This window comes from Ochotona princeps, chromosome 1 (assembly GCF_030435755.1).
Source record: "Ochotona princeps isolate mOchPri1 chromosome 1, mOchPri1.hap1, whole genome shotgun sequence".
NCBI classification, from domain to species: domain Eukaryota; kingdom Metazoa; phylum Chordata; class Mammalia; order Lagomorpha; family Ochotonidae; genus Ochotona; species Ochotona princeps.
The window spans coordinates 69,999,068-70,011,865 of NC_080832.1; the positions used below are offsets into that span (position 1 = coordinate 69,999,068).

Here is a 12,798-nt window from a genome sequence, read left to right on the forward strand (position 1 = left end):
AATTTTTTTACTTGCTAAGCTAGGGGAGGGAGTGTTTGAATGTGTGTGCATTAGAATTTATCATTTATGCAGAATAAAACTATTAGTGTTGCTCTTGGCCTTGAAAGTGATCTGTGCTGTATTTTGTAGGTCATGGTCCCAGAACAGTGGCCGGGTGCTGCCTCTCTCCCCCGGCAGGGGGCGCTTTTGCGCCGCCTGCCAAAGCTGGCGAACCGAATGAGGAAGATGTGCCTGACGTTTATGAAGGAGAGCTCCCTGCCTCACCTCGTGGAGAGCCTTGATCAATTCACAGGTGGGTGACAGTGGCTCAGAAATGGTAGAAATTTAGTAACTGTGTCCTGTTTTTGCTGTTTGGTGTTGACCAAGTAGATCCTAGTAGGCACATGAGCTAGCTGAACACACCGACCGTCATGGTTTTCATTCTCGTCTTCTCCTGTAAACTAGTTACTCTGTTACTGGCTTGTCTGTACCAGTTGTTGGGTCTCAGGGCATGGGAAAAAGCCCAGACATGGATCTCTGTGAGTTGCTGAGCTGTGTCTGCCTCTTGAAATGTGTTCTGCCTCAAGTGACAGGAAAAGGAGGACTTGTTCGCAGTTCCCTCTCTTCCCTGAGAAAACAGTAGCCCTTTTGTTTTCTGTCTCTTCTTGTTCGGCCCAGCTGAGAGCCAAGATCTGCTGTGCAGAACACAACAACAGCCGGGGAATGAAGCTGAGAACTCAGCAGCTTGCCCAGCCCTTGGCAGCCTCTCGCTTCCCCCAGCCCCCTGCACCTCCTTGCAGTGAGTGGCATCAGAGTGAGGCTGGCTTCCCTTAACAAGGCTGCAGTCTCATCTTAGGCAGCCCTGTACCCGTTAGTCCAGGTGAGCTGCCCCTGAGCCCACCCAGGGAGGGGCTGAGGGGTGTACAGGTCCCCATGCCTCTTTAGGAGGGGATGTGCTCTGGGTGGTGGCGGCTGCTCCTCCTAGTATGGTGTAGCATGTGCACCATGCTTGCTCTGTGGTGTCTGTGGAGGCTGACGTAACACCATACCGCAGCCTGGGCTTAGCCAGCGGGATATTCTCTCACTTGGAGAAGCTAGGTCCAAGATGAGCTTGTTTCCAGGACTGGCTTCTCAGTTCTTTGTTCTTGTTTGTTAGAGGGCTGCCTTATTGTGTCCTCTGAGAGTCACTCTTTGTGTTTTCTATCCTTTAATATCACCCTCCTGCTGTAGGGAACTCAGAACATGCTGCATTTATTGGAAATTTCCCTTTGGGGATTAAAATTCACCTCGTTGGCACTCAGTAAGTGCTTTATAGTTGATTATAAACCCTTCCATTAAAAAGATCAAGCACCTTTAAGTGGACTGGGTGTTATCAGGAGATAAGAAATCCCAAGTATTCTTGTCTTTTTTCCATGTATCTTGGCTGATTTAGTTCGAACACTTACTGAGAATGTATCCAAGGCCTGTGTTAGGTTTTGGGTGGGATAAGATTGGTGGTACTGGTGCTCCCTGCCAGCCTCCCCCTGGCATCGGGTAATGCAGGCACTTCACTGAGCCTCTGGGGTTTTCCTTCTCCCTTCAGGTGAAGTAATTTCTTGTGTGAGTGAGCTGCAGAGCTTGGGCATTGAGGCGACTGCAGAGGAGAAGCGGCGGTCAGAAGCCAAGCACATCCTCACGCAGAAGCAGAGAGCTTTAGCCGACCTCTTTAAACACCTCGCAAACACTGGTAAATTCACACGGGGGAAAGCAGGCAGGAGGGTTTTGAGGGGATTCCAGACATAGCTGAAACCTGAGTATTGGGAAACAAGGTTGCAGGCAAGGGTTCAGAGCTTGCAGTCTGTATAGGAAAGCCACTGATGGTTGCCAGTATTTCAGATTTGTCCATCACTTTTAGTTGTGTTCCTGTCTAGCAGGGAAAGCAGTGCTACTGAAAGCCGAACGGCCTGTGCTCACCTGCGTGGCTTGCTGTGGTGCAGATGCAGGCTGAGTTGGCATGGGGCCTGAGATCCTGCATCTCTGAGAGCTGGCAGCTCTGATGTCGTTCTGAGGACTTACCCTTGAGCTGAAGAGCTGAGGGTGCACTGTGGTTCCCATCTGGGTTTCTCTGCTCAAATGAGTGTGGCTTGTTTCCTAGGTTTGTCGTATCGCAAAGGTCTGGCCTGGGCACGCTCCACAAATCCTCAAGAGATACTTCACCTTCACCCATTAGATCTCCGGAGTGCACTGTCTATAGTCAGCTGCCCTCAGGAGGCTGATTCTAGGTTTGTTTTCTAAAACATATAAAGGGAGTAAGTCATGTAAGTCTCATTTGCCAAGCTCAGGATAGCAGTGCCTTTCCTGGCAGTGCTGGAAATTGTAAGAAAAATAGCGATTGTGGCACCTGGGGAGCATTCAGCAAACTAATTCTCCCATGTACTCATGCACACCCCCTCTTCCCCACCTAGGGTTTGTTATCATTCTTTCATTTTTGTAAGGGCTGTTCATTTGATTGAACATACAGAGGGACACCTGTGACAGAGAATGACCACAGTTGTAGCTGCTTCACATTGTGTAAGCCCACGAGTGTTTGAAACAGACAGAATTACTCTGTGCTAATATCCTCAGCAGGGGCTGTGTTTTTGATGATAACCTGCCTGAGCTGGTTATAAGCTCGATGCGGTGGATTAGGCCGCCACATGCAATGCTGACATCCCCTATGAGAGCTGAGTTCTAGTTCAGGCTGTTTCAGTTCAGACCCAGCTCCCTGCTAATACTCCTGGAAAAGCAGCAGAAGATGGCCCCAGTGTCTGGGCACTGGCCACCCATGTGGGAGGCCTGGCTGGATTTATAGGTTCCTGGCTTTAGCCTGACTCAGTCCAGCCCTAGCCATTGCTGCCCTTTGGGAACGTAAACCAGTGGATGACTAATCTCCCTATGTAATTCTGCCCTTTTTTTTTTTTTTTACATTTGCATAAGCATGTGGCGTTTTAGTTTGTTAGGGAAGTTTGCCAAGTGGGCCTGTGGTCCCATTTGGTAAGCAGCTGACTAGCTGGGGTGGGGCTTCCTGGTCTGTTTGAGTCCTCAGCAGCCCTGTGACTTCCCCCCAAGCTGTGATTAGCTGGCATTACCACTTGTCATTTTGTGTTTGGCTGTCCTTAATCATTTATGACCTCCTGCTTGAAGTATGAAAACTGTTGAAATGATCTAGTGAGGAGTCCCTACTATCATTTATTTCTCCTTGACACTTCAGTGCTATAGTTCTGGAATGTTTTTTGTACAAAGGACTAATGAGTGTCAGGCTGAATGAGTCCTTATAGAAATCAGTCTGTTCAGTTTGTTGTCTGAGGTGGGAAAATTACGGTTTTCTTAAGTCAGTTATGCTGGCTTCTTTTCCAGGCTGCTTACAGAAATCTCATCTTCGTGGGATGGGTGCCAGAAGTATTTTTATCGCTCTCTCGCCCGGCATGCCAGGCTGAATGCAGCTCTCACAGCTCCTGCCAAGGTAGGATGATGGAGCATGGGGATTGCAGGGCTTGGGAAAGCTGCAGGTCTGTTCAGCCCTGGGTGCTGTTTACTATCACTTGTCAAGTGATAGCAACTAGTAAGTGGACATGACTGAATTTTCTTTAGAATCTCATTAAACTTCAAATATAAATCAATAATGCAGTTTTGTATGAAACCACACAGCACAGTAGCACTACATTGTATTATGCACATTTGCTGGTGTGAGAAATTTTAGAAGAACTTCAAATTCAGAATGCTATCTTCAAATCTCCTTTTCTGTTATGAGTTGAATAAAGGCCACAAACACCCATTCTGCTGTTAAATCTGGTTCCCGTTGACAGAGTATCAGTGCTTGATGGAAGCATAATTTGAGGCCCCTATTCTAACACTGAGTGTGGCTCCTGTAGAGTGCGGCACATCCACAGCTTGAGTAAGCCAGAGATTCTGCAGAGAGTGGTCCATGAGCCAGTTTTCCCTGGGGGCTCTTGGTTTCTAACCCTGGCATCAGCAGGCTTTTCCCTCCTTCTGGCAGGAGCTGGGCACGGGCCATGTGGAGCGGTGTAAAGGGTTTTCGGCACATTTGATGAAGCTGCTCATTCGCCAGCGGCGCTGGCTGACCACGCTGACTGAGCAGTGGATCATCCTCAGGTACTGGTTGACTTGCTGCGTTAGGGTATAGACTGGGAAAAACCACAGCATTTGAGGTGGGATTTGTTGGCTCTGCCTTTTGGATTTGGTGACACTGTCCTCAGACCACACCTCTTGGGAAGATGAGGCCTGGGATTTAGTTCAAGGTTAAATCAGTCCCTGAAATTGCCCTGGGTGAACTACACCTGGGTCTGGAACAAGGGTATTGGTTATTGAAAGTTCAGGGTTGTGTTCCTGGTCTCAGGGTGTCCTGGACCGCAGTCACAGAGCAGCTTTGAGGTTACTTTTATTAAGCATTTTGGATCCCTCAGTAGCCATTTCCTGAGCAGACATGGGTGTTCCTCAGTGGCAACAGATCATTAAAAAATGGAGCCAGTGCCGAAAGGCTGCAAGTGTCCTTAGTGGATTATTAGCAGGGAAAGAGTGTTCTGTTTATTTCCAGAATATATCTACCCTGAGGGTGGGTTCTATTTCCAGACAGTTTCCATTCTGGCTTCGCTGGTTCCCGCTCCATTGATCAGGGTTAGCTCAACAAAGCATATTGTTTTAACTGGATGCTAACAGTTGAAATGTCTGCAGTGTAAATAATGCTGCATGTGGGAGGACCCTAGTGGTCAAACGGCAGGTTGTGAGGTTCCCTCCTGACACACTGGAGCTTGTGTTTAAATACTTTGGGAGGCAGTTTCAATAGACTTTTAATTGTTGTGTTAACTAGGTGGGCATTCTTCCCTTTTGATGCCATGCCTGTTCAGAAACATGCAGATGAATGAGTGACATGTGATTTAACATGTCATGGTGTATAATCTTGTGGATATTTCTGCATAGGAACCTTCTCAGCTGCATGCAGGAGATTCGGGACAGACTGACAGTGCCCCCAGCCTACCCCATGGCCTTCCCGCCTCAGGACGGCGTACAACACTGGACAGAGCGGCTGCAGCACTTGACCATGCAAAGCCAGATCCTCCTTGAGCAGCTCTCCTGGTTCTTGCAGTGTTGTCCCAGTGCAGGCCATGGTGACAGCCAGGCTCAGGGTCCGCCTTCTACCTCCTCCCTGAAGGGACATCTTGCTACTGTAGCACCAAACCTCATTCCTTCCAGTCTGAGCTACCCATCCCCATTACCTGAAAGTAAACTGCCCCCTGGCTGTCGTATGCGGAAACATGATCCGCTTTGGCAGCAGTCGACTGTGAAGTTAGCAGAGACACTCAAAACCATTCAAGCAGTGAAAGCGGACGTTGACAGAATTAGACAACAGTCCTGTGAGACTCTGTTTTATTCCTGGTGAGTGTTTCTGTGCCTTGACTCTTCCTCTGTGTGCATATGCAGAGTTTAGTGGCAGGGTACAATTAAGAGAATTGTGTTTCAGTGCTGCGGTACCAACTTGGTTAAATGACACTTTGTAGCTTGTGGTGTTGTAACTCTTCAGAGGCTCAGCACTGTGGGTTGTGTCTATGTTAATGGTTGGATGGAGGGAAGGAGAGAGGGTGTGTGTGTGTGTGTGTGTGTGTGTGCGCGCGCTCCTTTCAACACTGGCATTTCTGTTGCAGGAAAGATTTTGAAGTTTGCTCTTCTGGGCTGAGTTGCCTGTCCCAGGTATCAGCTCATTTGCAAGGCCTAGAGTCCTTGTTCATTCTTCCAGGGATGGAGGTTGAACAAAAAGGTCCACAAATGGCCTTAGTTGAAAGCCTGAAATATGTAAGAGAAGAAATCAGTAAAGCTGTGGATGACTTTACTGCTTGGAAAAACCATCTACTAGCTTCCAGCAGCCTGGGAGGTAAGAGCTATTATTACTCAGTAAGGGAGGGAAAGCCCAATGGAGAAGTGTAAGCTTTAAAACAAACAAACAAACAAAGAAGTACTTATTTTATTTGCAATAGTTAGAGAGAAGGAGCACACTTCTATCTGCTGATTGACTCTAATATGATACAATAGCTAGGGTGGGGGGAGGCCACATGGCCCCCCACGTTTGTGCAGGGGCCCAAGAACTGGAACCACCTTTTGTTTTTTGGCTGTCCCAGGTACATCAGGGAGCTGGGTCGCAAGTATTGCAGCTGGGACTTGAACCAGCACTTGTGTGGGGTGATAGCTTCTCAGGCAGTGGATGCTCCATAAGACTGCCCCTGAGAACTATGAGCTTATCAATAGAAATTGAGGTGTTCCTGACACTTAATTGTGTTCTAGATGTACTTGTCTGGGCTTCTAAAGCAGAACAGTCAGTTGCATAACTTGTAGCATTCCTTGCCTGATTTGCTTACTTGTCTTGCCCTTACCATCCTGTCACTAACTTTGTGGTATACATGTAGGAAGGTAGCAAGGCACATTTGTTAGTTTTCCCATAGTCTGCAGGGCCTGGGCTGATAGGTGGTGTTTATGTACCCCAACTTTTTTTATGTGTTTTGTTTTGGGGTAAGATTTAATTATTTGAATTGAGTTATAGAGAGGGGTCTTCCACCTGGTGATTCACTCCACCAAAATGTCTGCAATGGCTGGAGCTGGGTCATACTGAAATCAAGAGCTTTCTCCTGGTCTCTCACAAATGGACCAAGGACCTGGGCCATCCTCTGCTGCTTTCCCAGGCCATTAACAGGAAGCTGAATCTGAAGTGGAGCAGCTAGGACTCACATTAGTGCCTGTGTAAGATGCTGGCATTGCAGGTGGTGGCTTAGCCTGTTATGTTTCAGTGCTGGCCCCTATGCACATGATCTGAAGGATTTTATTTTTCACAATTTTGGCATTCTTTTAGAAAAATTGTTTTACTTTCAAACTTTTGTTAGCAGAAATTTTTTCTTGTTTTGAAATAATTTTAGATTTATGAAAGATTTACAAGGATAGTAAAATGAATTCCTGAATGTATTTCACCTGGTCTTAAGCATCATACATAACCATGTAAGAAGGCTGTTACAAAGTTAGTCTGAAACGTTAAGATGGGTTGGTTATAAATTGAAAGTCTCAGTAAAATATGATGGTAAGGTGAAGGACAAATATAACCTGAAAATTTCTAATTATAAGAACTTGTACTTCTTAAAGGTTTATTTTTATTGTAAAGTCAGATATACAGAGAGGAAGATCCATCCATTGATCCATTCCCCAAGAGGCTGTAATGGCCGGAGCTATGCCGATCCAAAGCCAGGAGCCCAGAGCCTCTTCTGGGGCACACACATGGATGCAGGGTCCCAAGGCTTTGGACCATCCACTACTGCTTTCCCAGGCCACAAGCAAGGGAGCTGGATGGGAAGTGGATCCGCCAGGATTCAAATCTGTGCCCAAGGCAAGGACTTTAGCTCCTAGGTTACTGTGCCAGACCCTAGAACTTGTACTTTTTGAAGTAAACAGTTAATATTTTTTAAATTGAACTTTTAGTAACAACTTTAGTTTGCCTTTTTTAGATGACAGGTAGAGTTACATGTTTTCTGGAAGAAAGGAGAAAAACACCTTCATGTTGAATCAACCCTGGTACAGTTATAGATTACAGCTAATCATTATTACTGTGTGGTGGCAACCCATTCTGATAAAAGTGTAGATGTGCTATTGGTTTTGGAATTGTCTCTTCAACATGTAACATAGCTATCTATTCAAATTTATGACCAACATAAAAAGGGTGATTTACCAAAACATTTGTTTTCAATTATATTGTTAGATCCCTTTCCTTCAGCACAGAAGCAATGAGGGTAACAAAGGGGGAACTGCCTTGAGTAGAGAGGTGAGGGAGGAGCAAAGAGCGGAATGTGAGGGTGCGTAGGGGGTTAAGCTGCATCTTTGGTGCCAGCATCGCCTCTGATTGCTGCTTTAAATCTTGGCTGCTGCAGTTCAGATAAAGTGCTTGGGAAAGCAGCAGCAGATGGCTCAAGTACTGGGGCCCTTGGACCCTTATGGGAGACCCAGACATAGCTCCTAGCTTTGGATTGGTTCTGCTCCTGCCCTTGTGGAATCTGGAAGTTAACCAGTGGCTGGAAAATTCTGTCTCTGTAACTGCTGTTGATATGAATCTGGGGCCAGTGCTTTGGTGTATCATGTTAGCCTTTGCCTGAGATGCAGATATCCTATATGGGCACTGGTTAAAGTCCTAGATCCAGCTTTATGCTAATGCCTGGGAAAGTAGTGGAAGATAACTTGAGTGCTTGGACTCCTGCAACCGTGTGGGAGATGCAGAAGAAACTCTTGGCTTCATAATGACCCACTTCCAGCTGTTGTAGTGATTTGAGGAGAAAACAGTGGATGGAAGTGTTTCTCTGTCTCTCCTTCTTTCTGTCCTTCAACTAAAAACAAACATAAATAAATCTTTGAAAACAACCATAATAGGGTTCAATTGGTGATCTTCCCCTTTCAAGTGCCAGCATCTCATTTGGGTACTGGCTGTTCCATTTCCAAACTGGCTCCCTGCCTGTGGCCTGGGAAAGCAACGGAGGATGGCCTGAAGCCTTGGGACCCTGAACCCCTGTAGGTAGGAGACCTGGAAGAAGCTTCTGGTGTCTGGCTTCAGTTTGGCTCATTTCTGGCCATTGTGGCCATTTGGGGAGTGAACCGCCAGGGAGATCTTTGTCTTTCCTTTTCTCTGTAAATTTGCCTTTCCAAGAAAAATAAATGACTTTTAAGAAAACAAAAGAAAGCAACCATAAAGTAAGACAAAAGAATGGAAGGTCCTGATGTCAAGGTCAAAATGAATGTCAGGGACAGTCCAGAGATAATGGCTACAGAACTGCATCATCTAAGTAGTTTGTTAGCTGGGCCTGATGCAATGGCTAAATGACTAAATCATCACGTTGTGTCAGGATTCCAAATGGCCCGGAGTTTATGTCCTGTCTTCTCCACTTCCCACCCAGCTCTTGCATATGACCTGGGAAAGCAGTATTGGATGTCCATAGTCTTGGGACCCTGCCCCTGCGTGGGAGACTTAAATGAAGCTTCTGACTTCTGGGTTCTGTTATGCTCAGCATTGACCATTGTGGCCATTTTGGGAATGAACCAGTGGATGGAAGATATTTTCTCTCTGTCTCCCCTTCTGTCCGTGAATCTGATCTGCCTTTCCAGTGAAAATCAGTAACTTTTTAAAAAGTGGTTTATAGCTATGGCCCTGTAAAAGACATGAAGGAGACCACACTACTTAGTTTGCCTATCACACAAGGAATGTTGTTTTGTTGAACCTTTGATTTTAGGTAAGAAAAATGAAATTATTTTGTTATTGAGAAGATTCAATAAGGCATTGTCTCAGACAACTTGCAAACATAAGTTAAAAACGTAAGTTGTTATGACACAGCAAGTAAAGCCACTTCTACAATGCCAGCCTCCTACATGGGGACCAGTGTTTGTCCAGGCTACACAGCTTCTATTCAGGTTTCTTGCCAGTTTAGGAAAGCAGCAGTAAAAATTGGAAGAAACCTATTTCCACAACAGTATAAACAAGGACTAACTAAACACAACAATCAAGTGATAAGTCCATTTGCAAAATTGTTTTAATGCCAAGATGTTAAACTTGCCAGTTTGTCTAGGCAAGGAGCTTGTCTTACATATGTCTGTATCTAGCAGAGCTAGACACAGTAGCTTACCCACCTACCAGGTGGCCATTGGTTAAGGTGACCTGACTGCTAGAGGCACCAAAGCAAATGATGGGTGATTTTGGTTAGTATTACATTTCTATTTTGTGTGTTTTGCTCTTAAACTTACTAGGGGCGCAAATGTTGGATGAAGGATTTGTGGAAGATTTTTCAGAACAAATGGAAATTGCTATCCGTTCCATCCTGTGTGCCATCCAGAACTTAGCAGAAAGAAGCAATGGAAAAACACAGGGGAACAGTGACCCAGCGAGGCCGCAAGAGGAGGATGGTATGTCTGAAATCAGGCAATAAATAGTGTTGAACTTGGTGGTTGTATTTGATGCTTATTTTTGTGCCTAAGCTGTTTAGAATAACTGTTAGAAATAATTGACTGCAAAAACAGAGATGGAAAAAGTTTATATTCTGTTACTCATCATGTTGTGATCCTCTCTTAATAGAAGAGGCAGCAGCTCTTGAAAGACTGCAACCTGGACATATTACAAAACTTTTGGAAGATGACTTCTGGGCCGAAGTGAGCACTTTGCATGTGCAAAAAATCATTTCCTGTGTATCTGAATTGTTGGAGAGGCTGAAATCCTGTGGTGAGGACGGCACTGCAGCAAAGCACACGGTAACCCGCTGCTCCCTGCCAGCACTAGCTTCTTGCTCTGAAGAACGGGTGGGGCAGAGGCCAGGGAAGATGTTAGCTTGCTACAGGTGGAGGGTGGCCCAAGGCATGCCCAAATCACAAAGTATTTGTCTGTCCATTTAAATGTCACTAGATAGCTTTCAAAAGGGCTCCAGCACTACAAGGTACAGTTGTGAGATGTAGTTCCCAATGCAGAATATCCATTCATTTAGGATTTTTCTGTACCGCAAGCCTGTGCTGGCAGAGTCTGATGTTATGCAATGTTGTTGTGGTCTACAAGCTTCATGACTCTTCTGTAAGCACTGTTACTTCCACAGTCAGACGGAAGAGCCAGGAGCAGTAGTCTGTGCAGTAAGTCCAGAGAAGCAACTAATTTTGTAGGGCTGTGATTGTCATTCTTAGCACAGACTCCAGTGTTATAAACATTCGGGTTTTCAAAACACATGGTCAACTTTAGTAAGAATCTAGGGGACACTTCTGCTATAGTTTATGTGACTAAGGATTAGAAACCTCATGACTCGTGGTAGGATGTGTGTAAAGACGGACTTTACTGAGGGTATGGCTGTGATCACGGCGTAGCTATAAAAGGTCTTCATCCCCTGGAAGGGTTCCCGGTACCCATTCAACACCATGAGCTGGCCTTTCCTTTGCTGTGCCCCTAGTTCTTCAGGCAGTGCTGCTGCCTGCTGGTGCGCCTGGTGCCCATGCTCTGCAGCTTCTCAGACCTCGTCCTTTTCTTCCTGACGGTGTCCTTGGCGACTCACCGGAGCACTGCGAAGCTACTGTCCGTGCTTGCCCGGGTCTTCACGGAGCTTGCCCAGAAGGTAAGGACTGTTCATATGGAGCACTGAGGAGCTGCAGGAGAGTGGGCTGGATACAGTGCAGAGATGATGTGAGCTGAAATGGAATCCCTTACTGCCCAGGAATCTTTCTGTGTAACCCAGTTGGTGATCATCTCAAGTCCTGTTCATTGGTAGCTGCTTTTATCCCATGCTCAGGTTGACAGAGAACTTGCTAACATGTTTCTGGTTATAAAATTCAAATTTCTGACGGGAAGCCACCGTTTCCTATTTTAATTGTTTCTCTATTCTGTCTCACTGGCGTGATTTTCCTTCTCTGGCTGGATCATCATTGGGAACAGTTCATTAACACTTCTTGATGCTAACACTGTGTCTGAGCCCCCTCCACCCTTGCTCAGTGATCTCCTAAATCCCTTCCTCCCGGTGTTCTTTATCCACATTTTTATCTTGGCCAAATGGCAGGGGCCTCTACAGAGTCAGGACCTCAGGGAGTAAACCTGGTAACACCCCGGGAGGCTGTGCGCTCTCAGCAGCAGGAGGGGAAGAGTGCCAGAGGTCTGCTACCTGTACTCGGGCAGATTCATGGCCTTGGGCTAGTACAACAGTGGCAGGACTGGAAAGCCCTTTATGAATGACTTTTGTGTGTGTCTAACTGCTTTTTTCCTCTCCAGGGATTTTGCTTACCCAAAGAATTTATGGAAGATGCAACAGCAGGAGAGGGGGCAACTGAGTTCCATGACTATGAGGGGGGTGGAATTGGAGAAGGCGAGGGCACCAGGGATGTGAGCGACCGGATAGAGAGTGAAGAGCAGGTATGCGTGAGATGGGGTGTAGATTACAGAGACTGACTTTTTTTCCTCCAATATTCAAATTACATGTGTAAATGGTTCTTACCAGGCTAATGGCTTTCAGACTGGTCTGTCTAGGGACATTGGGGCTTGGGCAGTGGGTGTAAATAAAATGCCTACAAACCACAGAGGGAATTTTGCAACTCAGTCATTGTTTATGGATAAATTTTGGAGGGAATGATTTTTATTTAGATTTTAATGGGAAGATAGATGGTGATTATTCTCTCCAGAGTATTTTTGGTAGTACTTTTTAGGGTATAAAGCTTGGCTATTTTAATTGAGAAATGAATGTAACCATAATGTCAAAGTCTGCTGTTACTAGGTTTTGTTGTAATATTGTTTTGAGATAGGCTGGAATTTTAAAATCTATGCCCCCTTTTTTGGTCAGAATCAAGACTGCTATTGAGTTACTCAGAGCCTGTAGAGCAAGGGTGGGGAATGTTTTTTCCTGCCAGAAACCATTTGGATATTTACTGTATTATTTGCAAGCCCTACAAAATTGTCAATTTACAAGATAGCCTGCTATAGAGTTCATTGAATTTCAAGTCCCTCTCTTAGTTGTTTTTAGACCATTAGTGTTGGCATTTGTATTCTCAAGCTGAAGTAAAGTTATAGCATCCATTTTTAAATTTTATAATGCTTGGTGTCGAAGGTGGAAGATACATTTCAGCAGGATCAAGAAAAAGACAAAGAGGACCCTGGCTCAAAGTCTGACATGAAGGGTGAGGACAACGCCATTGAGATGACCGAGGACTTTGACGGGAAGATGCACGACGGGGAGCTGGAGGAGCAAGGTTTGACGTGATTGGTTGCTTCTTGTTTTGAAATCATCAGAATTTTACCCAGAAAGCCACATTTTC

General features: G+C 45.6%; 1 protein-coding gene across 1 annotated transcript in view; it reads left to right on the forward strand.

Annotated features, from left to right (window-relative positions):
- The window catches only part of MDN1 (midasin AAA ATPase 1), a 143,176-nt gene that overhangs the window by 113,060 nt on the left and 17,318 nt on the right, over positions 1–12,798 (forward strand). Inside the window, exons 74-85 of the mRNA XM_058660823.1 lie at positions 130–292; positions 1,562–1,705; positions 2,114–2,240; positions 3,355–3,460; positions 3,995–4,110; positions 4,936–5,391; positions 5,658–5,884; positions 9,775–9,930; positions 10,100–10,272; positions 10,953–11,114; positions 11,762–11,902; positions 12,591–12,732. Coding sequence (XP_058516806.1) covers positions 130–292; positions 1,562–1,705; positions 2,114–2,240; positions 3,355–3,460; positions 3,995–4,110; positions 4,936–5,391; positions 5,658–5,884; positions 9,775–9,930; positions 10,100–10,272; positions 10,953–11,114; positions 11,762–11,902; positions 12,591–12,732 — 2,113 coding nt within the window. The remainder of the gene's footprint in view (positions 1–129; positions 293–1,561; positions 1,706–2,113; positions 2,241–3,354; positions 3,461–3,994; positions 4,111–4,935; positions 5,392–5,657; positions 5,885–9,774; positions 9,931–10,099; positions 10,273–10,952; positions 11,115–11,761; positions 11,903–12,590; positions 12,733–12,798) is intronic.